Genomic DNA, 24,762 nt, shown 5'->3' with positions numbered 1-24,762 from the left:
ACCAGCCTGGCCAACATGGCAAAACCCCATCTCTACTAAAAATACAAAAATTAGCAGGGCATGGTGGTGTGCACCTGTAATCCCAGCTACTCAGGAAGCTGAGGCAGGAGAGTCACCTGAGCCCGGGAGGCAGAGGTTGCAGTGAGCCGAGATCCCGCCACTGCACTCCAGCCTGGGCGACAGAGGGAGACTCTGTCTCTAAATAAATAAATAAATAAAAACCAGTCCAATTAGAAAATAGGCAAAAGACATGATAACACATGTCCCTGAAGAAGGTATATAGAAGGCAAATAAGTACATGAAAAGATGTCCCACATCACCAGCCATTAGTGAAATGCAAATTGAAACCCATGACAAGATACCGCTTTAGAACAGCTAAAATTAAAAAACCAATAATGACAACACCAAACACTGGTGAGGATGCCGTGAACTTGAATCATTCACACATGACCGGTGGGAATGCAAAATGGTCCAGCTACTCTGGAAAACAGTGTGTCAGTTTCCTGAAAAACTAAACAAAATATACCTACCAGATGGCCCAGCAACTGAATTGCACTCCTGAGCATTTTATCCCCAAGAAACGAAAACGTATGTCCACACAAAAACCTGCACACAATTAATTATTCACAGCAGCTTTATTTGTAATAGCCAAAAACTGGAAGCAGGCCAGGCGCAGTGGCTCACACCTGTAATCTCAGCACTTTGGGAGGCCAAAGTGGGCGATCACCTGAGGTCGGGAGTAATCCCAGCATTTTGTGAGGCCAAGGAGGGCGATCCCCTGAGGTCAGGAGTTCGAGACCAGCCTGGCCAACATGGTGAAATCCTGTCTGTGCTAAAAATACAAAATAAGCTGGGTGTGGTGGTACATGCCGGTAATCCCAGTGTAAAAAGTAAAGTCGAAGTTCCTCTTCAGAGACTCTCCTCCCCATCTAATTAAGAATAAATAGCCGGGCGCGGTGGCTCAAGCCTGTAATCCCAGCACTTTGGGAGGCCGAGATGGGCGGATCACGAGGTCAGGAGATCGAGACCATCCTGGCTAATACGGTGAAACCACGTCTCTACTAAAAAATACAAAAAACTAGCAGGGCGAGGTGGCGGGCGCCTGTAGTCCCAGCTACTCGGGAGGCTGAGGCAGGAGAATGGCGTAAAAACCCGGGGGGCGGAGCTTGCAGTGAGCTGAGATCTGGCCACTGCACTCCAGCCTGGGTGACAGAGCGAGACTCTGTCTCAAAAAAAAAAATTAAATTAAATTAAAAAATAAAAATAAAAAAATCAATGTACTTTATGTTCTTAACTCCCACAATTTAGCCTAAATATTTGCCCTAGCATGCTTATACTAGTTCAAGAAAGCATTAAGTCATAGCCTGTTCCTCTTCCTTATGTAGAAATGTTTTTACCTTTCTCAGCATTCCACAAGTTACTTCCTCCTTCTTTTTGTTCTCCTCTGCCTTTGCCTCTTTTAAAAAGTTCTAAGTTGCTAGCCAATCAGGACAAATACAGAATGTGAGGTCCCGTTCCAGCCAATAGAAACCAGACACAGCAGTAAAGCAGATGTGTCAAATTACAAATGACCCTGTCTCCTTTGTTCGGTGTACTTTTGGAGCAAAACCGCCAGCGAGTATACCCTTTCTGCAGAAAGTAAAATTAGCCTTGCTAAAGAAATGAAATTTATATTCAAGTGTTATTTCTTTACAGGACCAAAAAACAAGCATTTCTAACACAAGCTACTCAGGAGGTTGAGGCAGGAGAATTGCTTGAACCTGGGAGGTGGAGGTTGCAGTAAGCAGAGATAGCGCCTGGGCAACAAGAGCGAGACTCCATCTCAAGAAAAAAAACAAAACAAAACCAAAAACTGGAAACAACCAATGCGTCCTTCACTAGGTGAGTGGCTTAACAGATTATGCTACATCCATGCCATGGAGTACTACGCAGCAATAAAAATGAATGAGATATGAAGAGGATACAGGAAACAACTTGGACGATTCTGAAGAGCAGTACAGAGAGTGAAAAAAGCGTCTCCAAGGATCACATGTGTTATAACATTCTTTTTGTTTGTTTGTTTTTTGAGATGGAGTTTCACCCTTGTCCCCCAGGTTGGAGTGCAGTGGCTCGATCTCAGCTCACCGCAACCTCTGCCTCTCGGGTTTAAGTGATTCTTCTGCCGCAACCTCCCGAGTAGCTGCCTGACACCATGCCTGGCTAATTTTTGTATTTTAGTAGAGATGGGGTTTCACCATGTTGGCCAGGCTGGTCTCAAATTCCTGACCTCAAGTGATCCACCTGCCTTAGCCTCCCAAAGCACTGGGATTACAGATGTGAGCCACCACGCCCAAGCGTAACATTCTTGAAATGACAGAATGACAGAGGTGGAGAAGATGAAAAGTTGCCAGGAGTTAGGGATGGTGGGGGAAAGTGTTTGACTATGAAGGGCGTAGCACAAGGGAGGTCTTTGTAGTAACAGAATAATTCTGTATCTGGACTGCAGTTGTCATTATATACATCCAGATGTGATAAAATGACAGAACCGTACACACACATTATACCAATGTCAAATTCCTGGTTTTGATACTGTCCTGAATGATTTAGTCGAAGTAACCACCAGGAGATGCTGGGTGAAGCACACACCAGACTTCTCTGTTCTATCTTTGCAACGTCTGTGAATCTATACTTATTTTTTTAAAAAAAGAAATTTAAGACAGAGTCTCCCTCTGTCACCCAGGAAGGAGTGCAGTGGTGCGATCATAGCTCATTGCAGCCTTGAACTTGAGGTGGGCTCAAGCAATCCTCAGCCACCTGAGTAACTAGAACTACAGGCATCAGCCACCATGCCCCGTTAATTTATTTTTTATTTTTTGTTGAGTCGGGGTCTCTCTACATTGCCCATTCTGGTCTCCATCTCTTGGCCTCAAGCAATCCACTTCCTCGGCCTTCCAAGATGCTGGGATTACAGGTGCCAGTCACCGTACCTGGCCGTAAATTTTTATTTTTTTAATTCCAGCAATCTCAATGGGGGACTCCAGGCCAGGTGGCCAGGTCGCCAGGTCCCAAAGGTCTCAGGCAGGGGACCCTTTGGGACTTGAATTCCTGCTCCTCACCTAGAAGGAGTAGCTGAGGTTGCTGCTGGCCACGGCGCCAGGTGTGGCTCATAGTCTTGTAACAGGAGGGGGCTGGACAATGGGTCTGCGGACGTGTCTTGATTTCTGGAGGCCAAGGGCTGCGTGGAGAAGGCAAGGGAGGAGGAGCACAACTCCTGAGAATGCAGCCTCGGCGCTTTCACTCTTCCTCCCTGCCGTTCCTCCAAACAGGTCGTTGGTCTTTTCTGGTGACTTGACTGTCACCCCCTTACCAGGGAAGCAGTGAAAGCAGGCAACGAACAGGGTCCCTGTGAGCCCTGGGTGGCCACTCCCTGCCTGGCTGTGTCCCCCTCAGCCCCCCACCTCTGGCCAGGACGGTAAGATGGGAACAATGATAGTGCCTTCCTCACAGGGCTGGCGACAGCACACACACGACACACTCAGCAACCCGAACATCCCATGACAAGCATGTGGTCAACAGACCTGGGTTCCAGTCCCAGGTCTGCCATGTGTTTGCTGTGACATCCGTCGGTTTCCCCTCCCGGGGTGATAATAAGATTGCCGTTACAACTTCAGGGCTGTGGTGTGACAGGTCCCCAGTCCTTACAGCACTTTGCACGGTGGCTGCTATGGAACGGGCTCTCTGTAAAAGTGAGCCGTCATTATTCCAGACATTGTCACGTACCCTGCTGACCCAGCACTCCCTGCAGACATTAATTCACGCACCTCTGGCTACTCAGCCCCAGCCTGAGCTTCACAGAGAGGCCCTTTGGGACTAAACTGTCATTTCCTTCCCGCTCCCCAGGCAGATCGAGCTCCAGGGTGGGAAGGGGTCTTTGGCTCAGCTGCTACCAGACTTCTCTGTTCTATCTTTGCAACTTCCTCTGATAATTATTTCAAAATTAAAAGAAATTTTTTTTTAAATTTGCGAGGTGAGGTTGTCACCTTCTGTTTAAGGAGCAGCCTGGAGTTGAGAGCGAGAAGAGTGGGGAAAGAAAGAGGCTTGGCTACTTCTCCCGTTTTTTTTTTTTTGAGACCAAGACTCGCTCTGTCGCCCAGGCTGCAGTGCAATGGTGCAATCTCGGCTCACTGCAACCTCCGCCTCCCGGGTCCAAGCAATTCTCCTGCCTCAGCTTTCTGAGTAGCTGGGACTATAGGTGCGCACCACCACGCTTGGCTAATTTTTGCATTTTTAGTAGAGATGGGGTTTCACCATGTTGGCCAGGCTGGTCTTGGACTCCTGACCTTAGATGATCTGCCTGCCTCGGCCTCCCAAAGTGGTGGAATTACAGGCATGAGCACCACAGTCGACCTTTTGTTTTCTTTTTTAGTGACCAAGTCTTACTCTGTTGCCCAGGCTGGCGTGCAGTGGTGCAATCACAGCTCACTGCAGACTCAAACTCCTGGGCTCAAATGGTCCTCCTGCTTCAGCCTCCTGAGTAGCTGGGACTACAGGCATGCGCCCCTGTGCCCAGCTTATTTTTAAACATTTTTTTCCTACATATAATGTCTGCTGTGTTGCTTAGGCTGGTCTTGAACTCCTAGAAAGCAGTGCAGTGCATCTCCACCCCTGGCTAGTCGCAAGAGCCCAGCCTTGCATGATCACCCACCTGCGGAGGAGGCTCTGGAGTGGCCAGTGCTGCTGGGAGCTCTTTCATCAAGGAAGATAATGGAGCTGCCTGCCCCAGGCACCGTCCCAGGGACAGGGTGGGAGGCGGGCCAGGGATGGATCGGTCATCTCCGTCAGGAGTGACTCAGGAGGTCGGCAGACCAGGAGGGACAAAGAGACCCGTGTCATGACCATGGCCCGGTGCCTGGGTGTCCTCCCTCCCGTACATGGTGGCCCAGCCCTCCTGGCACGTGAGGCCATGAGACCTTCTCACCTCCCCTCCTGCCCGGCCAGCCCTCATCTCAGCATCTGCCCCCATCTCTCTGAGTCACTGTGTCATGTGTTCTGATTCTTCCTCAGCTTGGCATTTCACAGGGAGGGGTGCCATCTGTCTTCCCTGTCCCTGAGGGCCTCCCTGGGCGTGAACTCGGCCGGAGTGGGTCACTCTTGCGTTCTCCACTGAACCTGCCCCTCGCGCTTTCTTCGACCTCTTAAGGAAGCAGCTGGAGTCACCTTTGACTCTTCAAGTGAGTCCTGCCACTTCCTCCTCCAAAATGGGTCCCGACCCCACCCCTCTCCCCATCTCCACTTCCTCTCTCTTGGACAATGGCCAGGGCCTCCCAGCCCCGTCCCTGCCTCCACTGGCAGCCTGTGTTCACTATCCACGCAGCTGCCCGTGGGCCTCTGAGGCCTCAAGCCCTCCATCACACCCTCCGAGCTCACTTCTCCAGCGGCTTCTCAACGCGCTCTTTGAAAGCCCAAGTTCCCGGCTGGGCACGGTGGTTCACAGTTGTAATCCCAGCACTTTGGCAGGCGGAGGCAGGCAGATAACTTGAGGTCAGGAGTTCGAGACCAGTCTGGCCAACATGATGAGACCCTGTGTCTATTAAAATACAAAAATTAGCCAGGCGTGGTGGTGGGTGCCTGTAATCCCAGCTACTTGGGAGGCTGAGGCAGGTGAATCACTTGAACCCGGGAGGCAGAAGTTGCAGTGAGCTGAGATCACGCCACTGCACTCTGGCCTCAGCGACAGAGCAAGACTCCATCTAAAAAACAAAACAAAACTAGAATTAAATTCCACTGCTGGGTGGGGTGGCTCACATCTGTACTCCCAGCACTTCGGGAGGCTGAGGTGGGTGGATCACCTGAGGTCAGGAGTTCAAGACCAGCCTGGCTAACATGGTGAAACCCAGTCTCTACTAAAAATATAAAAATTAGACTGGCATGGTGGTACATGCTTGTTGTAATCCCAACTACTCAGGAGGCTGAGGCAGGAGAATCGCTTGAACCCGGGAGGCAGAGGCTGAAGTGAGCTGAGATTGTGCCACTGCACTCCAGCCTGGGCAACAGAGCGAGACTGTCTCAAAACAAACAAACAAACAAGCCCCAGTCCTGCCTGTGGCCTACAAGACCCTGTGTAATCAAGCTTCCTTGGGCAACCACTCCACCTCCATCGCTCCACTCAAGCCTGCTTCTTTCCTTCTTTTTCCACGAACGTAACAAGTACATTCTCTCCAGGGGACTTTGCACTTGATTTTGGCCTTCCCTGGACCCACATTCCCCAGGAACCCACAGATCTCCTTCCCTCACTTCCTTCCGGTCTGAAGTCAAACAACTTCTCTTTCTGAAATGGCAGCCTGACCCAGCACAGCCTGACATTGCACCCCTCTGTGGTTCCTTCACTGTCAGAGGTCATGTGTTTGCTTGTCTTTCTGATTGTTGTCTGTCTCTTCTGCAGAATGTCAGCTCTGGGAGGCCAGAGAGTGATTTTTGGGGGGCACTGCTGTGACCCTGGGGCCCAGCATAGGCCTGGCACACAGAGGTGCTCAGTGAGCATGTGTTGAATTCTGGTGTTCTGATGGGGTCCAGGAACTCGGTGGGGAAGTCTGAGAGAGTGAACTCGAGTTCAGGTCCTACTTGTTTGTTTGTTTGTTTGTTTTTTGAGACAGGGTCTCACTCTGTTGCCCAGGCTGCAGTGCAATGTTTCAGTCTCGGCTCACTGCAAACTCCATCGCCTGGGCTCAAATGATCCTCCCACCTCAGCCTCCCGCGTAGGTGGGACTACAGGCGCATGCCACCGTACCTGCCTAATTTTTGTATTTTTTGTAGAGACAGGGTCTTGATATGTTGCTGAGACTGATCTCAAACTCCTGGGCTGAAGCCATCCACCAGCCTCAGCCTCCCAAAGTGCTGGGATTACAGGCATGAGCCACCATGCCCGGCTCGGTCCTACACGTTCGCCATGGTTGAGTGCTGGTCCCTCCTAAGGATGGTCTTTGTGTTAAATTCCTTCATTGTTTCCCAAACTTTAGAGGTTTGCCTATAACCTTCAGGACTTTTGTCCTGTCTATGAGTCACCTGTAACATGTTTATTTAATACATTTTATTTTTATTTTATTTATTTATTTATTTTTTAAGAAGGAGTCTCGCTCTGTCGCCCAGGCTGGAGTGCAGTGGCTGGATCTCAGCTCACTGCAAGCTCCGCCTCCCGGGTTTATGCCATTTTCCTGCCTCAGCCTCCCAAGTAGCTGGGACCACAGGCGCCCGCCGCCTCGCCCGGCTAGTTTTTTGTATTTTTTAGTAGAGACGGGGTTTCACCGTGTTAGCCAGGATGGTCTCGATCTCCTGACCTCGTGATCCGCCCGTCTCAGCCTCCCAAAGTGCTGGGATTACAGGCTTGAGCCACCGCACCTGGCCTATTTAATACATTTTAAAAATCAATTCAGTTGATTGATTTTTTCTTATTTATTTATTTATTTTGACTTAGCCTCATGTGAAGCCGGTTTGCCATTCTGGTTTCCTGTTGTTCTGGCGCATACTAAATGAAGCATACACAGTAGCGTCACAGTGGCTCCCGGGGCCCTCAGGCTGCACTTTGGGCAGAGCGGGGTTACTCCCCGATCCCTGGTTATTGACAATGTTCTGCTCCTCTGGGCGAAGTCCTCCCAGGCCAGACCTGCTGGAGCCAGGGTCTGTTGTCAGGGGACAGGTGTGTCAGGGCAGGGCTGGTGAGCATGTATGCAGGGGATCTGGAAGAGGCTTCCCTCCCGGCTGCTGAGAGTGCATCCCCAGCCCCATCTCAGGCCTCTCCGGCCTTGCTTCAGCTCCTCGAATTTTGCAGTTTTGCTAAACATGTTCCCACTTGGGGCCTTCACACATATGTGAGTTTCCTTCCATAGGGAAGCCTCCCCTGCCCCCTCAGACCTTAAGTCACACTTAGATTCTATGCTGTAAAACAGCGGTCCCCAACCTTTTTGGCACCAGAGATCCGTTTCATGGAAGACAATTTTTCCATGGACCTGAGAGTGGGGAGGGAGCTGGGGATGATTCAAGCACATTACATTTATTGTGCACTTTATTTCTATTATTATTACATTGTGATACACAATGAAGTAAGTATACAACTCACTATCTTGTAGAATCAGTGGGAGCCCTGAGCTTGTTTCCCTGCAACTAGACGGTCCCATCCGGGGGTGATGGGAGACAGTGACAGTTCATCAGGCATGATCTGTGAGTGCGAAACCTAGATCCCTCGCATGCACAGTTCACGATAGGGTTGGTGCTGCTACGAGAATCTAAAGCTGCTGCTGATCTGACAGGAGGCGGAGCTCAGGCGGTCATGCTTGCTCGCTGGCTGCTCACCTCCTGCTGTGCAGCCCAGTCACTAACAGGCCACAGACCAAATATCAGTGTGTGCAGTACAGCACTGGGGACCCCTGCTGTAAAAACTCTGAGCTATCCCTTGGGAGCAGGTGTCACAGTTGTGGTTTGATATGTGCATGAGATTCTTTCATGTCCTTCTCCCTGCAAGACTGTGAGCCCCGTGAGGAAAGGGCATGCGCTCTGCCAGCTTGGACAGGCCCCACAGAGTGCCTCCCTTCCCACTGCCCACAGCCCGGCCCCCACACATGTCTCCTTTCCTCCTGCATGTGGACTTCCCGTCCCAGCCAAGCAGCCCCATGTCACCTCCCCTCCCGATCTGGTTTGTTTATTCCTGCCTCTAGGCCTTTCTTTTGGTCTTTGTGCTGTGTCCTCTGCTTTCTTCAAAATGCAGGGAGAGGCCGGGCATGGTGGCTCATGCCTGTAATCCCAGCACTTTGGGAGGCTGAGTTGGGTGGATCACTTGAGGTCAGGGGTTCGAGACCAGCCTGGCCAACATGGTGAAACCTCGTCTCTACTAAAAATACAAAAATTATCTGAGTGTGGTGGCACGCGCCTGTAGTCCCAGCTACTCAGGAGGCTGAGGCAGAAGAATCGCTTGAATCTGGGTGGCAGAGGGTGCAGTGAGCTGAGATCATGCCACTAAACTCCAGACTGGATGACAGAGTGAGACTCCATCTCAAAACAAACAAAAAACAAAACAAAAACCAGGGAGAGCTGCCATATAGGAATCCCTGCCCTCACTGCCTGCAGCCCACAGCTTAACCTTACTGCTCCTCCAGCACCCGGGCTCCGTGAGCAGCTGTTGGTTCTCACCAAGATAGCCGTGTAGCACAGCATCGGAGTGTGGCCTCTGGAGCCGGTGATCGGGGCTCATATCTGGGCTCCACTGCTAACAGTTGGGGACCGCGGAACTGATGTAACTTCTCTGGGCTTCAGTCGCTTGTTCTCAAACATGCACATGCATCAGAATCCACCAAGGACTTCTCAAAACACAGATTCCTGGGCCCCACCCCAGGGTTTTTGAATCCTGAAGTCTGGGGTGGGGGCTGAAAATTCACCTTTTTAACAAGCTCCCGGGTGCTGCTGATGCTGCTGCCTGGGGACCACACTTTGAGAACCATTTCATAGTTGTTAGGGAAGGTAAATGAGGTTAACAGAGATTAATTAACGCAAACTGGGTAGAATCATAGAAAGTGTTCAACAACTGTTAGTTACTACTCCCATTTACACCAGACACTCTGGCCCTTTTTTACTTCCTCACAGGTATTATAGAAAAAGTGCAATTGATACAAAAATTAGCTGGACGTGGTGGCGGGTGCCTGTGATCTCAGCTACTCAGGAGGCTGAGGCAGGAGAATCGCTTGAACCCAGGAGGCGGAGGTTGTAGTGAGCCGAGATCACACTACTGCACTCCAGCTTGGGTGATAGAGTGAGACTCCATCAAAAAAAGAAAGGAGAAAGAACAAAAGAGAGAAAGAAAAAGAAAGAAAGAAAGAAAGAAAGAAAAAGAAAGGAAGGAAGGAAGGAAGGGACGGAGGGAAAAAGGTGCATTTGAATCAGAAGAATTGACCCCAGGGCCTGGCCACACCATTTCCGAGCTCTGGGACCCTGGGAAAATTACCTAACTTCCCTAAGTCTCAGCATTCTCATTGTCACAGAGTTGTCCTCGGAGACCCTTCTCAGGATAGCCTGAGCCACTGGAAAGTGCTTGGTATAAAGCTGGTGCTTAATTAATGTTTCTCGAACTGAATGTAGGGATGTGTAAAATTTGCTGACACTGCAAACTGCAGCATGAATATGAGAGACGGGGGTGAAACCAACATGGGCTCATGAGACCTAGATCTGCGGCTCGCACTCCAAGCTGCAAGGACCAGGAGGTAATCTCAGTGTAAGAAGCCGGCCAGGTGTGGAACAATAGGGAGTGGTGGGGACTGTGGTCAATGCACAGGACCCTCCCTTTCAACAAGTCATGGCCACGTGCAAGTGCAAGCCTGGCGCTGTCAACTGATCTGACTACAACAGAAACCAGCATGAGGATTTTTATGTGAAATCACCCAGAAGTCAAACCAGACCCAGCCCGCAGCTACCAGCTCAGAGTGGGAGCAACTTAATGGCCACTGGCCCTGGGTTCAAGGCTAAAATCCCTGGCCACTTGCCTGCACACCAGGCCCAGCCGAGGGCAAGGAGAAATTCTGTCATCGTTCTGTAGACAGTGGGATGGCAGGCTGCCCAAAGACGGGTCAGAAAGCATCAGGATCTAGACTGGCTTTGGCTTCGGGGCATTTATTTCATGTCCCTTTTGTACAGGCCCCGGGGCCAGGTGTCGGGGCAGGAGACCAGGCAGGAAGTAGCAATAAATAACACGGACAGACAGAACTCCTCTCTGGACAGATGAGGGTAAAGGTGGTTAGAGAGGAGCCGTAATGAGGGCGTGGGGGTGCTGGCAGGGAGGGGCAGCTGGGAAGGAGGGGGAGGTCAGGTCCCCAGGACCTCACTGTCACCTGCCTCATTCCCCTCCTGCCCCAGCTCCCGCTACTTTTGGGAGGAAGGGAGCCCGCAGCCAGTGGGGGCCAGCGAGGGTCCTGAGGGGGGTCAGCCACACGGGCTGCCCCCAGCTCCTTCACTTGACCCGGATTTCAGCATACTCAGCTAGCTCCTCCGTCAGCGTGTAGCTGTCCTTGGTGGGCCGTTTCCCCAGGTCCGAGTGAGAATAGCTCAGGTCCAGCTCTGGGGGTTCTCCCCGAAGGCCCAGCAGCCTCCTCTCAGATCCCAGGCGCCTCTCGCTCTAGGAGGGGAAATCACCCATTAGCAGGGTCCTGCTCCCTGCCTTTTCCCCATGCAGAGGCCAGAGTGTTTGCACCCTCAGAGCTCCTGAGTTCCGTACCAAATAAATCCCTGTGTCAACCTCCTTTCTCAAGGACCGCAGGCCCAACAGGCCCCGTGGTCACCGGGTCCCACTCTGGAGCTTCTGCCAGTGTTAATCATTGCTGAGCTTGAAATCTGCCTACAAATTCAGTTTATCCAGGAAGCTTTCTTCTTCTTCTTCTTCTTCTTCTTCTTCTTTTTTTTTTTTTGAGACCCAGGCTGGATTGCAATGGCTTGATCTCGGCTCACTGCAACCTCCACCTCTGGGGTTCAAGCGATTCTCCTGCCTCAGCCTCCCGAGTAGCTGGGATTACAAGCGCCCGCCAACACGCCTGGCTAACTTTTTGTATTTTTAGTAGAGATGGGGTTTCACCATGTTGGCCTGGCTGGTCTCGAACTCCTGACCTCAAGTGATCCAACTGCCTCAGCTTCTCAAAGTGCTGGGAAGCCACCTAGTCGGGACCCCATCTTTCCAAATTCCTGGAAATACCTGGTTTGGTACGTATCCCCCATGTTTGGATCCGGCATGGGTTCCCCCTCAATCTGGGAGGTCCTGCAAGTGACACGTGGGTTCCGCTCATGCTTCCCACCCCCCAGTCACAGGAATTTGGACACACAGGACGGGGGCCACAGACAGAAGGGAGCTGCAACAGGACAGACTAGACAAGGCCAGCACTGCCGGGCAGGCCCAAACGTCACCAGAGACCACCTGGACACCTGACAGGGACACACGGACATACACGCCAACCCCAGGGCCCAAGGAGGGCCCAGAGGAGGGCACACTGAGGCCCCCGGAACCTACCTCCTGGGGCGCTCAGTGAGAATCCAGGATAGAGACCTCTTTGGACTATTGGAGAAGGAAATGCAGTCACAGACGTAGGCAGGGAGAGGGAGGGGTTCCTTGGGCCCCACGTCCCATCGCCCCCTACACAGCTTCAGCCTGGGCACTGCCTCCGGAGAGGGAGGGGTTCCTTGGGGCCCACGTCCCATCGCCCCCTACACAGCTTCAGCCTGGGCACTGCCTCCCCAGCCTCCAGGTCCAACCCAGCCCTGGAATGTCCTTCCTCTCCTCCTCTGAGAGGCCACCCCACTCCCCTGCCCCTTGGCCTCCCAGACCCCTCCCAGGCCCTCGGTGATCCTGGTATCCAGGTTCCCAGGCCAGCCTGGTGCTGCAGGGCTCCGGTCCTTACCTCGTACTTCTCTGGTGCCCCAGAGATGCGGAAGTCGCTGCTGAACAGGACGGGAGGGTTGTCCCCTGCCGAGAAGCTGGGGCTCTCTGTCACGTTCTTTCTGTAGGGCAGGACTCGTCAGACCTCCCTCTGCCCTCCCTTTCTGCACCCCCATGTGTTTTAGGAGTTTGGCTCGGGGGACCTCAGAGTTCTCCCACCCATCTCTAAGATGTGGCAAGCAGCCCTTTCAGAACCAGCCTCTCCTGCCCACACAGCCCATCCTTCCCACCTCTGCGGCCCCTGCCCAGCTGGGGATGAGCCACCTGGCCACTGGACTCTGCTGTTTTTCAGGAGCCCCGTCTGGATTCTCCAGGTTCCCCCTCATAGGTTCTGGGTCTGTCTGCCCCTCTTGCCGCCAGGATGTGGAGCAGAGAGGTGAATTTATTTCTCAGGACAGCTGATGTGTGTGTGCCACAAGGAATAAACACGGCTGCAGTTCAACTGGGCCAGGTAGCTGTGGTTGGGGCTGGAGAGGCTTTCTGTCTGTTTGTTTGTTTGCTTGCTTGCTTGCTTGTTTGTTTGTTTTTAGAGACAGGGTCTCTCTTTGTCACCTAGACTGGAGTACAATGGTGAAATCATAGCTCACTACAGCCTCAACCTACCAGGCTCAAGCGATCTTCCCTCCTCAGCCTCCGGAGTAGCTGGGACCACAGGCAGGTGCCACTATGCCTAGCTAATTTTTTCATTTTTTTGTAGATGGGGTCTCCCTATGTTGCCCAGGCAGGCCTCTAATTCCCAAGCTCAAGCAATCCTTCCACCTCGGCCTCCCAAGTAGCTGGGACTACAGGTGTGTGCCACCATGCCTGGCTAATCAAAAAAAAATTATTTTTTAGAGATGTGGTGTTGCTGTGTTGCCCAGGCTAGTGTCAGATTTCTGGCCTCAAGCAATCCTTCTGCCTTGGCCTCCTAAAGTACGGGATAACAGGTGTGAGCCAATGCACCTGGCCAAGGCATATATTTTTTGCCACAGATGTGTGTAATCTTTGGGGCTTCTGGCGTCAAGTGGACCTGCTGCTGTGGCTGTAGGGAGTAACTGGGCTTTCCCCACCACACTAGAGTGTGCAGGGGAGAGTTCCTGGAGATAGGAAGGCCGTCAAAATAGAATGTGGGGAAACAGGTTTCAAATGATGTGTGTAAAGGACTCAGCCCTGGCCCTGGTGTGCTCCTGACCAGCAGGAGCTGGAATTAACAGGAACCCTCTCTCCTCTGTCCAGCTGAACATTCCCAGAGCAGAATCTGCCTTCTCTACACTTATGGTGCTGCCTTCCCCCGCCCACTCCAGGCCTCCATCTCCCACCAGGTCCCCTTTTTGGATCATCCCCAGATCAGCCCCGGCTGGCACTCACTTCCTGCGTGTCTGGGTAATGTAGCAGACGATGGCAATCAGGATGGCAAAGGCGACCACAGCGCCCACAGGCCCGATCTTGGCCCACATCAGTCGATCTGAGGACAGAGAAGACCCAGGCGCCCTTAGGGCTATGGGTGGTGGTGACAACACTTGAGAACTTTGGAGACGTGCTGGGGTGACAGTCAATGTATTCACGCAGCCGGGGCATCCCTGCACTGACTGGCACGGAGGCTCCTGGCGCCAGGGCAATCCCTTTTGTGCTGGAGAGGCCCTGGGGAGGGGCTCATACCTCAAAGGTCCGAGCAAACTCGGGGCAAACTCAGGGCGGCTTCTCCTCTCAACCAGAAAGGGAGAATTTGACCTTTTTCTCAATCTGCATAGCCCATGCTCTGTGGCTGTTGGTCAGCCTTGGGAGCTTGGATCCAAGAGGAGCCCGCTCCCTCCTGTGAGGAGCCCGCTCCCTCCTGTGGCTCCCACCCCAAGTCCATGCCACTCACGGGCTCCCTGGAAGGGCAGCTCCAGGCTCTTGGCGCCATAGAGGTTCCTCGCGGTGCAGATGACGCGGGGCGGGGCCTGGGCCTGCCCCCGCAGCGTGAGGATGCTGGTGAGCACCAGGCCACTGCGCTCCGAGTACACGAACTCCCGCTCGCTCTCGTTCACGGTCACATTGCGCGACGGCAGCTCAAAGGCCACGGATGGCTCCGGGTTGGACTTCACCACGCACAGGCACTGCACCGTGTCTCGGGCTGCCGCACAGTGGGACTCCAGGAGGAGCACAGGAGCGACTGCAGAGGCAAAATCAGGACTGAAGGTGACCAGAAACCAACGAGGCCCGGCCTGGGAGACTCCTTGGCTCAAGGCAAGGCCAGCGTGGCCAAGGATGGGGGCGGTAGCTTCATGTAGGGCCCTCCAATTTCCCCCTCCTTTTTTCTCTGTCCTGACTGAGAGTGCCTTGACCTCACTACGACCCCGCCGGCTGCCTGTTTTCACTGCAAGCTTCACTAACCCATGCCAGGGGCCTTGAACATTCCCAGGCACTGATAAAGGTGTTTAGATTGTTGCTCAAAACACTGAAAGAGGCCGGGCACAGTGGGTCACAGCTGTAATCTTAGCACTTTGTGAGGCCGAAAAGTGGATGGATCACCTGAGGTCAGGAGTTCGAGATCCTGGCCAAGATAGTGAAACCCTGTCTCTACTAAAAACACAAAATTAGCCAAGTGTGGTGGTGCACACCTGTAGTCCCAGCTACTCGGGAGGCTGAGGCAGGAGAATCATTTGGGTCTGAGAGGCAGAGGTTGTAGTGAGCTGAGATCTCACCACTGCACTCCCGCCTGGGTGACAGAATGAGATGCTGTCTCAAAAAAACCCAAACAACAACAAAAATGAAAGAATGAAAGAAACCAGACCCAGCCCTGGGCCAAATTCCTTAAACCCTCATGTAAACCCATACCCTGACCCTCACAGACATATCTGGGTAGAACCTCCCTTTCTCTCACTGTAGCACCGTGCCAGTTCCCCTCCCAAATGCTTTGGACTGGTGATCACCTGGTGTTTAGTGCCTCTCTCTTTGGAATCCCAAGTGGCCTCATTTTGGGATGGTTTGGGGTGCTCTCTTGGGGCGATTCTTCTGGTGCCGCTTTTGAGGCGACTCTAGCCTCAGGTTCGGCCCGGACAGAGCTCTATGTCACAGGGATGGGCTGTTTCTCCTGGGCCCTGGTTCTTTCACTCTCTCTAACCTCATTCACCTTGAAATACATAAATCAGATCACAGCACTCTGCTCAAAACCCTCCTTCTGTTGCTCCGCGATTCACCTAAAATACAAATCCTTTATTTTTTATCGTTTTGAGACAGGGTCTGGCCCTGTCGCCTAGGCTGAAGTGCAGCGGCAGTACTATAGCTCATTTGCACTCCTGGCCTCTAGCGATCCTCCCGCCTCAGCCTCCCAAAGTGCTGGGATTACAGGCATGAGCCACCGCACCCAGCCACATTTGACCATTTTTGACATGCAGAAAAATTTCACATAGTTCAATGTAATATATACAGCAAAAAAGTACGAATATTCACCCTAAATGAAATCAGTACAGATTACAAACAGCCTTGTGTTCTTTAGCCAGATTTTGCTGTCAAATCAGGGTGTTGCCAAAATTGCAAAAAGCCTTTTGATTTTAAAGCTTTATGTTCAGAACTGCAGGGGACGGTAAATCCATCTTACTCATGACAGTTACTGGAGGGTTTTTGTTTGTTTTTGTAGAGACAGGGTCTTGCTATATTCCCCATGCTGGTCTTGAACTCCTGAGCTCAAGCAATCTTCCTGCCTTGGCCTCCCAAAGTGCTGGGATTATAAGGTGCAAGCCACTGTGCCCAGCCCAAAATACAAAGTCTTTCATCTACAAGGCCCCTCAGGTCCTGCCTGACCACATGCTCTCTCCTTCTCTCCCCCTGGCTTAGTCCCTTCCAGCCACACCGGTTCCTTGCTGTGTCTCAAAATCGTGGAGCTTTCTGCCACTCCAGGATCTGTGTGTTTCTCCCTCAACCTGGAATGCTTCCATCAGTTGCCTGTGGAACGCCCTCCCTCACTCCACGTCAGCCTCTACCCACGCAGCATCTCCTTCTCTGACCACCCAGGGAAGCTACACCTCGCTCCATGCGTCATTCACTCCCTGCCTAACTCAGTTCTCCTCCCCAGCACTCACCCTCCCTGCATCACACACTGATATAAAGGGCCCCCTGTTTCCATCAAGACAGGGGCTTGCTCCATCTCCACTCTGGGCCTCACACGTAGAAGGGAGGAACTATGGAACTCTCCCAGCCCCCGGCCTCCCCAGACCTTTGGGACTCACACAGGTTCAGACTATCCCTGCCTTTCTGGCTTCCAGCCTCTGCTCCTTCCTTTCAGTCCCCGCTGCAGATGCCCCCCCCCCACTTCCTCCCCTAAAGCCTCCTTGAACCCTGGCCCTCCCTCACCCATGGGATTCCCTTCTGCCACTAGCACCAAACACCACCCTCCACCCAAAGTCACTTGGTTGAGCTTTGCTTTGCTGCCACTGGATTACAAAAATAGTACTGGTAGCCATTTTTTTCATTTTCCAAAATAGGAAATTATTATTATTATTATTACTATGATTTTTTTCAGACGGAGTCTCTCTCTGTCGCCCAGGCTGGAGTGCAGCGGCGCGATCTCAGCTCATGGCAACCTCTGTGTTCCAGGTTCAAGTGATTGTCCTGCCTCAGCCTCTTCAGTAGCTGGGACTGCACGGGCGTGGTGATGCCCGGCTAATTTTTGTACCAAAATACGAAACTGTATTCCAGCATTGAATGCTGCTTTTTAAACTATGTTCTCTTTCTCAGCCGGAGAGTCTAGCACCCTCCTTGGCTTGCTCTAGATGGAGCGCGGGTTCTCAGTGAGTTCTTACCAAAACCCACTTACACACAGGCAAGAGACCCTTGGCTCACCTACCCCACCTATTTTCAATTTCCAGCAAAAAGAATGTGCCGGTAACGGTGGTGAGAGTCACACGGGCACATGGATTTACAGTAGGGATGGGAACCTCTGTGCATACGTCTCTAAGTCTACTAAATAAAAAGTCCTCTTCGGGCAGAGATGCAATATGCTTGCTATAGCGTTAACCAGCTAACACACCATAGAGTACATTAATAACAGCGAACCTGAACGGACAGACCTAAAACTTTTTCAAAGCACTTCCACTCAAGACAGCATCACTGGTGCTCTGGTGACAAAGTGTCCGACCTGGATGTTGGCGGAACGCCGATACCCTGCTGATGCACGTGCTTAGTACCTTTGCAGGCAACCTGTGAAGCTGCGGAAACTGTTATGGGACTCTAGACAAACCTCAAAGACAAAGGTACAAAGAATGAGGAGTTTGCAATGGGATGGATTTGGCTTGAATCCCAGCTCTGCCATCTACTGGCTGGATGAGGCCACTCAGCCTCCTGGACCTACGGGATGGAGTTCTCATCTATGCAAACCAGGGGGTTACAGTCAGTAACTCACAAGGGGCTACCAGACTCCGAAGATAGGCGCACAAGTGTGTTGTAAACACTTAACATCCCATCCGGGCGTGGTGGCTCACACCTGTCACTCCAGCACTCTGGGAGGCCAAGGCAGGAGGATCACTTGAGCCCAGGAGTTTGAGACCAGCCTGGGCAACAGAACAAGACCCCATCTCTACAAAAAATTAAAACATTAACTGGGCATAGTGATGCGTGCCTATAGTCCCAGCTACTCAGGAGGCTGAAGTGTGAGAAACAGTTGAGCCCAGGAGGTTGAGGCTGCAGTGAGCAGTGGACAAACCATTGCATTCCAGCCTGGGCAACAGGGCAAGACCCTGTCTCTAAAAAATAATAGTAATAATAAATACGCTTAAAAAATAAAATAAAAACACTAACATCCCACCAAAGTACTCTTGGGTAGATAGACAGAACCATTCCAGCTGAGGGGTCCCATGAGCAAAACCTCAGCAGCAGAACACACACAAGTATTTAACCTGGAGTCCAAAGGAAAAATCAGTGAGAAAGATGATGGCATCCAATATCCACAGAGTATGTAGCACTATGAACACTCAGTATTGTTCTCTTAGTTCTTCTTTTTTTCGGGGGCAGTGGAGGGGTGGGACAGAGTCTTGCTCTGTCATCCAGGCTGGAGTACACTGGCTCTATCTCAGCTCACTGCAACCTCCACCCCCCGCAGGCTCAAACGATTCTCCTGCATCAGCCTCCTGAGTAGCTGGGACTACAGGTTTGTGCCATCACGCCTGGCTAATTTTTGTATTTTTAGTAGAGATGGGGTTTTGTCAAGTTGGCCAGGTTGGTCTCGAACTCCTGGCCTCAAGTGATCCAACTGTCTCAGCCTCCCAAAGTGCTGGGATTACAGGCATGGGCCACCGTGCCCAGCCTAATTCTCTTAGTTCTCACAGCCATCTTTGTGGTAAGATACTGTTATGAACCCTTGCTAAGGGTTGCAAAACTGAAGTCACTTGCCTGAGCTCATGCAGGAGGATGGGGACAGAGCTGGGATTCTGGCCCAGGTCTGTTCAGCCCTATTGGGACTGGATGCCAGTCAAACTTCTGTTTCCTTCTATTAAACTGGGGTGAAGAATGGTATCCTCCCTCCAGTCACATGGTTGTAAGAACAGAATAGGTCAATACGTGCAACGTACTCAAGCTAGTTCCCTAGACATCTCAGGCACTCGGCAAGTTTGCACGCTTCCTACATGCCCCGTGCCATTCAGGGCTCTGAGGTTGGCAGGTAGGACAGAAGGCCCTGCTCAAGGGTCACCACCATTGTCAGTGAACATTGGAGCCCTGGTGCCAGGGAACATTGACTGTGTGCAGAGGAGGGAGCCTGAGGGTCACACTCTCCAAGGGCAAGCACTTTGTCACAGCCCTGGGTGAAGAGTGGGGAGCTGGCAGGTGGGGCAGGGGACAGGGCCACTGCTCCCCTCAACCCCAGCAGGGTGAGGCTTGCACACTCCATATCTGCCTGTGTGTTCATTTTCAAGAGAAGCCAGATTGAGTCCTGGAGTGCTAAGAGCTGTGAGGGAGGTGAGGCAGCCAGAGGTTTAACAGCTGGGGCAGGCTGGGCGCGGTGGCTCAAGCCTGTAATCCCAGCACTTTGGGAGGCTGAGACGGGCGGATCACAAGGTCAGGAGATTGAGACCATCCTGGCTAACACGGTGAAACCCCGTCTCTACTAAAAAATACAAAAAAAAAAACTAGCCGGGTGACGTGGCGGGCGCCTGTGGTCCCAGCTACTCGGGAGGCTGAGGCAGGAGAATGGCGTAAACCCAGGAGGCGGGGTTTGCAGTGAGCTGAGATCTGAGATCTGGCCACTGCACTCCAGCCTGGGCGACAGAGCGAGACTCCGTTTAAAAAAAAAAAAAAAAAAAAAACAGCTGGGGCAGACAGGAGTCTGGAAGTATCGGGCTCGGACCAATTTTATAGCTGCCTGGCCTCAGGGAATTCCGCCCCGGAGTTTTCTCCCTGGTGAAGGGGAGAATGATAACACACCTCTGTTTCACAGGGTGACCCTAGAATTGAAACTGAGCCAGATAGGTCGGGTGTGGTGGCTCACGCCTGTAATCCCAGCACTTTGGGAGGCTGAGGCAGGCGGATCACTTGAGGCTAGGAGTTGGAGAACAGCCCGGGCAACATGGAGAAACCCCATCTCTACTAAAAATACAAAAATGAGCCGGGCATGGTGGTGCACACCTGTAATCCCAGCTAGTTGGGAGGCTGAGGCAGGAGAATCACTTGAGCCTGGGAGGCAGAGGTTGCAGTGAGCCAAGATCGTGCCCCTGCACTCCAGCCTGGGCGACACAGTGAGACTCAGTCTCAAAAAAAAAAAAAAAGAAAAAAGAAAAAAGAACTGAGCCAGAAAACAGCTGTAGGGGATTCAAGGTCTAGCCCAGGGCAGGCCCCTAACGCATGCTTGCTGCCCGCTGCTCTTACTATAAAGGAGAGACGTGCGCCCCACCGGAAAATGTATGTGAGGTGGTGCTGCATGGTTGCTCAAGTGCTCCCATCAGCTCCTCTCTCTGACTCTTAAACTTAAAATCACTGGTGTGGGGTGTAACAGGGGACAGGGGACAACCAGAGGGGGAAGCTGGCCCAGGATGGCACGCACAGACGGAGGGAGCAGGGGACCATGCAGCCCTGCACCAGGATCACATCAACCCCGCCAGGGAACAGAACCAGGAGGGAAAGTGCCCGAAGATTATAGGTCAACAGGGAAGGGACGGCTTTGCCACGAGAGGTGGCCCCACAGGACTAACCTATATCTGCCATGTACTGATTGTCGCCATGTACACAGCACAGAGCATGTACTGTGTAGCAGACACTGCATTGAATTCTTTGCATGTTGAATGTCATCAAACCTTCTGATAAATGTGTGTGGTAGGTGTCATTATGGGCATCGTGAAGACCAGAGAGGTGAAGTTTAGAGAGGAATGCTAGAAGCCAACAGGAACTTGGGGGGAAGCAGGGGAAATGGAAACAGGAAGGCAACATTCCAGAGGGAGTTGCTTAAAGAAGGGGAGTCAAAACTGTGACTTGGCTGCTACAACCTGGAGTGATGGCTGTGGCGGTAGGGGTGGTGGGAGATGGTGGCACAGTCCATAGTGAGGAGATCAGAGGCGCTGGCCAGCCGTGCAATGGTGAGTTTCATTTCCAAGACAGCAGCTTTTTATGTGCATCTATGTCATCTCTCCAGCTATTCTCTACCTGTTCATAAGCGTGTTGTCTTCTCAGCCCTATCCTCCACCTTTCACAGAGCCGCACAGCCTTTTGTGTATAACAACTACCGCATCAATGTATTCTGCTGTCATAACATAGGATGAGCTCAGCTTTGGGCAGGGAAGAAGAATAGAACCAGACTGCCTGGATTCAAACCTCAAATTCTGCCATTTCCTGGCTGCGGGGACTTAGGCAAGTGGCATAACCTCTCTGGGTCTCAGCTTCCTTCCCCGTAAACAGGGGAACAGTAATAGAACCTCCCTCCTGAAGATGTCATGAGGATGAAATGAGTGGGTTGCTGTACAGCGCTTCCAACAGTGCCTGGTACATAGCGACACTCTACACAGGTTAGAGATCGTGGTCATTGTTTTGGTTAATGCAGAGGGGCAGTAGCCACAGGATCCAGAAATGTCATTGGTCAAAAGTCCACCCCAGGCTGGACGCGTTGGCTCACGCTTGTAATCCTAGGACTTTGGGAGACTGAGGCGGGCAGATCATCTGAGGTCAGGGGTTCGAGACAAGCCAGGCCAACATGGCAAAATCCTGTCTCTACTAAAAATACAAAAGTTAGCCAGGTGTGGTGGCTGGTGCCTGTAATTCCAGCTTCTCAGGAGGCTGGGGCAGGAAAATTGCTTGAACCCAGGAGGCAGCAATTGCAGTGAGCGGAGATCGCGCCACTGCACTCCAGCCTGGGTGACAGAGCAAGACGCTGTCTCAAAAAAAAAAAAAAAAAAAAAAAGCCCACCTCTGGATGTGGGAACACAGTATTCTCAGATGGAATTTTATATTCCTGCTGTGAATTCAGCTTCCCTGCCCTCCCCTCCTTGTCTCTCCAGAGGACAGGCAAAGCCAACACTGATTGGGATGCGTGGGCACCCACAGTAACCCTGGTGTCCTGCACAGAACCATCCGTCCCCGGCATAGGGGAGCGGAAGTTACTCACACTCCACAGACAGGTTGAAGGGGAGCGGAAGGTACTCACACTCCGCAGACAGGTTGAAGGGGAGCGGAAGGTACTCACACTCCACAGACAGGTTGAAGGCAGTGGCCCTCTGGCCATACTGGTTCTCAGCCACACACCAGTACTCTCCATCATCCTCGGGTGACACGGCCGGCAGCTCCAGCTGCAGCTCGCTCTCGTAGATGACTGTGGCCAGGATCTGCTTCTCCTTGAAGATGGTGAGAATAGGGTCGGGGTTGCTCTGTGTAGAGCACAAGATAGAGACTGTCTCCCCCTCTACGGCCACCACTGTCCCGTTCACTGTTGGCTTCCAGGGTGCATCTGTGGAGTGGGACAGGACTGATGGTCAGAACCCAGTAGGTGTTTCTGCCAGCCACCCCCAGATAGGACCCCAGATCCCACCCCAAACCTAGCACACCAGTTCAGGAAGGCTCAGGTGACCCCAGTCCGGGCTATCTCGTTTCCAAGAACAGCAGCTCTGTAGCCAGAGTGCTTGTCTTCAGATCCCGACTCTACCCCTGCCCAGTTGTGTGTGGGCCCACGTCTTAACCTCTCTGGGCTTCACTTTTCTCATCTGGAAAATGGGCTTTATAATAGTTCCACCTTCATAGGGGCGATCATCCAACATTCACTGAGAACCTGCTGAGTGACAGGCATTGCTCTAGCTTGAACAAGGCCCATGTGGAAAGAGCAGATGTAATTAAATAAAATATATACTTTGTAAGATGGGAAGAAGTGTGTAGAGAAAAATAAAGGGGCTGAGGGTATGGAAAATCAGGGTAGTTACAGTTTGGGATAGGATGATGGGGGAAGGCTTCAGTGAGCCTAGGAGGTGGGCAGAGCCAGCCATGGGAATACTGGGGGGAAAAGGGCATGTCAAAAGCACGCAGGAGGCCAGGCATGGAGGTTCATACCTGTAATTTCAGCACTTTGGGAAGCTGAGGCGGGCGGGTCCCCTGAGGTCAGGAGATCGAGACCAGCCTGACCAATATGGTGAAACCCCATCTCTACTAAAAATGCAAAAATTAGGCAGAGTTCGCTGGCTCATGCCTGTAATCCCAACACTTTGGGAGGCCAAGGAAGGCAGATCACGAGGTCAGGAGTTTGAGATTATCCTGGCCAACATGGTGAAACCCTGTCTCTACTAAAAATACAAAAATTAGCCAGGTGTGGTGGTGTGCACCTGCAATCCTGGCTACTCGGGAAGCTGAGGCAGGAGAATTGCTTGAACCAGGAAGTGAGAGGTTGCAGTGAGCCAAGATTACGCCATTGCACTTCAGCCTGGTGACAGAGCGAGACTCTGTCTCAAAAAAAAAAAAAAAAAAAAAGGCTTGCAGGAGCTATGGAGCAAATGTTGGCTGGGGCTGTCATTGTTAATATCCCCAGTGCTGGGCACTTTGCCTCAATACACATTTGTGAATGAATGAATGAAAGAATGAATGGTCTCTCCTTGGTTCTCAGCTAAGAATCCTCTTCTGACCAGCTCCCTTCCTGCAGGCCCAATAATATAAATTTGCATACAAGGGGCTGGATGAGGCCTGAAGTCCCCTCAACCCTCTCATTAGAACTACAATTGAATTCATTTAAAAATGCGGATTCCTGGCCAGGCACAGTGGCTCACGCTTGTAATCCCAGCACTTTGGGAGGCTGAGGCGGGAGGATCACTTGAGCCCAGAAGTTTAAGAGCAGGCCAGGGAACATATCGATTCTCTGTCTCTACAAAAAAATAGAAAAATTGGCTGGGTGTGGTGGCTCCTGCCTGTAGGCCCAGCAGTGCAGCAGGCTGAGGTGGGAGGCTCGTTTGAGCCCAGGAGTTTGAGACCAGCCTGGGCAATGTAGCAAGATCCTAACTTCACAAAACAATTTAAAAATTAGCCCGGCGTTTGGTGGTGCACACCTGTAGGCCCAGCTGCTCGGGAGGCTGGGGTGGGAGGCTTGCTTGAGCCCAGGAGTTTGAGGGCAAGGGGTGCTATGACGGCACCACTGCATATCAGTCTGGGCAACAGAGCAAGACCTTGTCTCCAAAAAAATTTTGTAAAGTAAAATTTTCTGGGGCCAGGCCCACACCAAGTCCCAGAACAGCCAGGAGCTGCCCTCAGGAAGCTGCAGCTAACAGGCTTCCCTAGGAGGCAGGCCTGGGTCTTATCCTGGGAAGGAGGGTGAGGCAGAGCAGGTGTTCCCCAGATTCTTGTGCAAAGAATGAAGGTACAGATTGACCTGCAACCCTCCTGTCCACCTTGGCCTCGACTGTGTTTATGGCCGGTCCCCTGCGGGGTCCAGCCCCTGCTCGCCCTGGATGAGGCCTCTTCCCTTTATCTCTCGGCTGCAGGTGGGCGTGTGGACGCACAGGGCAGGCCACTCACACATGACACTGAGCCCCACGGTGCGGTTGTCCTGGCCATAGGCATTCTCGGCCAGGCAGGCGTAGACGCCGTCCTCGGCGGGGGTCACCTCCTCCAGCTCCAGGAGCAGGCTCTCGGCCACGGCCTCCCGGAGCACCGTCCCGTCCCGCATCCAGGTCAGCAGCGGCGGCGGGTTGCTGTCAGCCCCACAGAGCAGGCTCACGTGGGAGCCCTCGATGGCTTCCACTGAGGAGTTCATCTCCACAATCACCGGGGGGTCTGAGGCCCGCGACACAGCGAGGTTAGTGAGCAGGTGCTGGGGACCCGGCCCGGTGCCCTCTCCCCGCCAGCCCGGCCCAGCTTCCAAAACTGCCCGGCCCCGCCCTCAGCCTTGGCCCCACCCCGGGACTGCCTGGTTC

General features: G+C 52.4%; 1 protein-coding gene across 3 annotated transcripts in view; it reads right to left on the bottom strand.

Moving 5' to 3' along the window:
• Window positions 1-10,613: 10,613 nt before the first annotated feature.
• The window catches only part of MAG (myelin associated glycoprotein), a 21,178-nt gene continuing 7,029 nt past the window's right edge, over window positions 10,614-24,762 (bottom strand). For 2 of the 3 annotated variants that reach the window (XM_011947891.1, XM_011947899.1), the window contains exons 6-11: window positions 24,365-24,622; window positions 22,062-22,322; window positions 14,286-14,573; window positions 13,787-13,883; window positions 12,402-12,501; window positions 10,614-11,131 (exon numbers count right to left, since the gene is read on the bottom strand). In XM_011947891.1, the coding sequence (XP_011803281.1) occupies window positions 10,967-11,131; window positions 12,402-12,501; window positions 13,787-13,883; window positions 14,286-14,573; window positions 22,062-22,322; window positions 24,365-24,622 (1,169 nt within the window). In that variant the 3' untranslated portion in view covers window positions 10,614-10,966. Of the gene's footprint in view, window positions 11,132-12,013; window positions 12,059-12,401; window positions 12,502-13,786; window positions 13,884-14,285; window positions 14,574-22,061; window positions 22,323-24,364; window positions 24,623-24,762 lie in introns of all 3 variants that reach the window. The other variant, XM_011947903.1, reaches the window with a different exon arrangement.

This window comes from Colobus angolensis, unplaced genomic scaffold (genome assembly GCF_000951035.1).
Source record: "Colobus angolensis palliatus isolate OR3802 unplaced genomic scaffold, Cang.pa_1.0 Scaffold107, whole genome shotgun sequence".
NCBI classification, from domain to species: Eukaryota; Metazoa; Chordata; class Mammalia; order Primates; family Cercopithecidae; genus Colobus; species Colobus angolensis.
The sequence above is the reverse complement of the archived record's forward strand: the minus strand, read 5'-3'. Positions and strand labels throughout refer to the sequence as shown.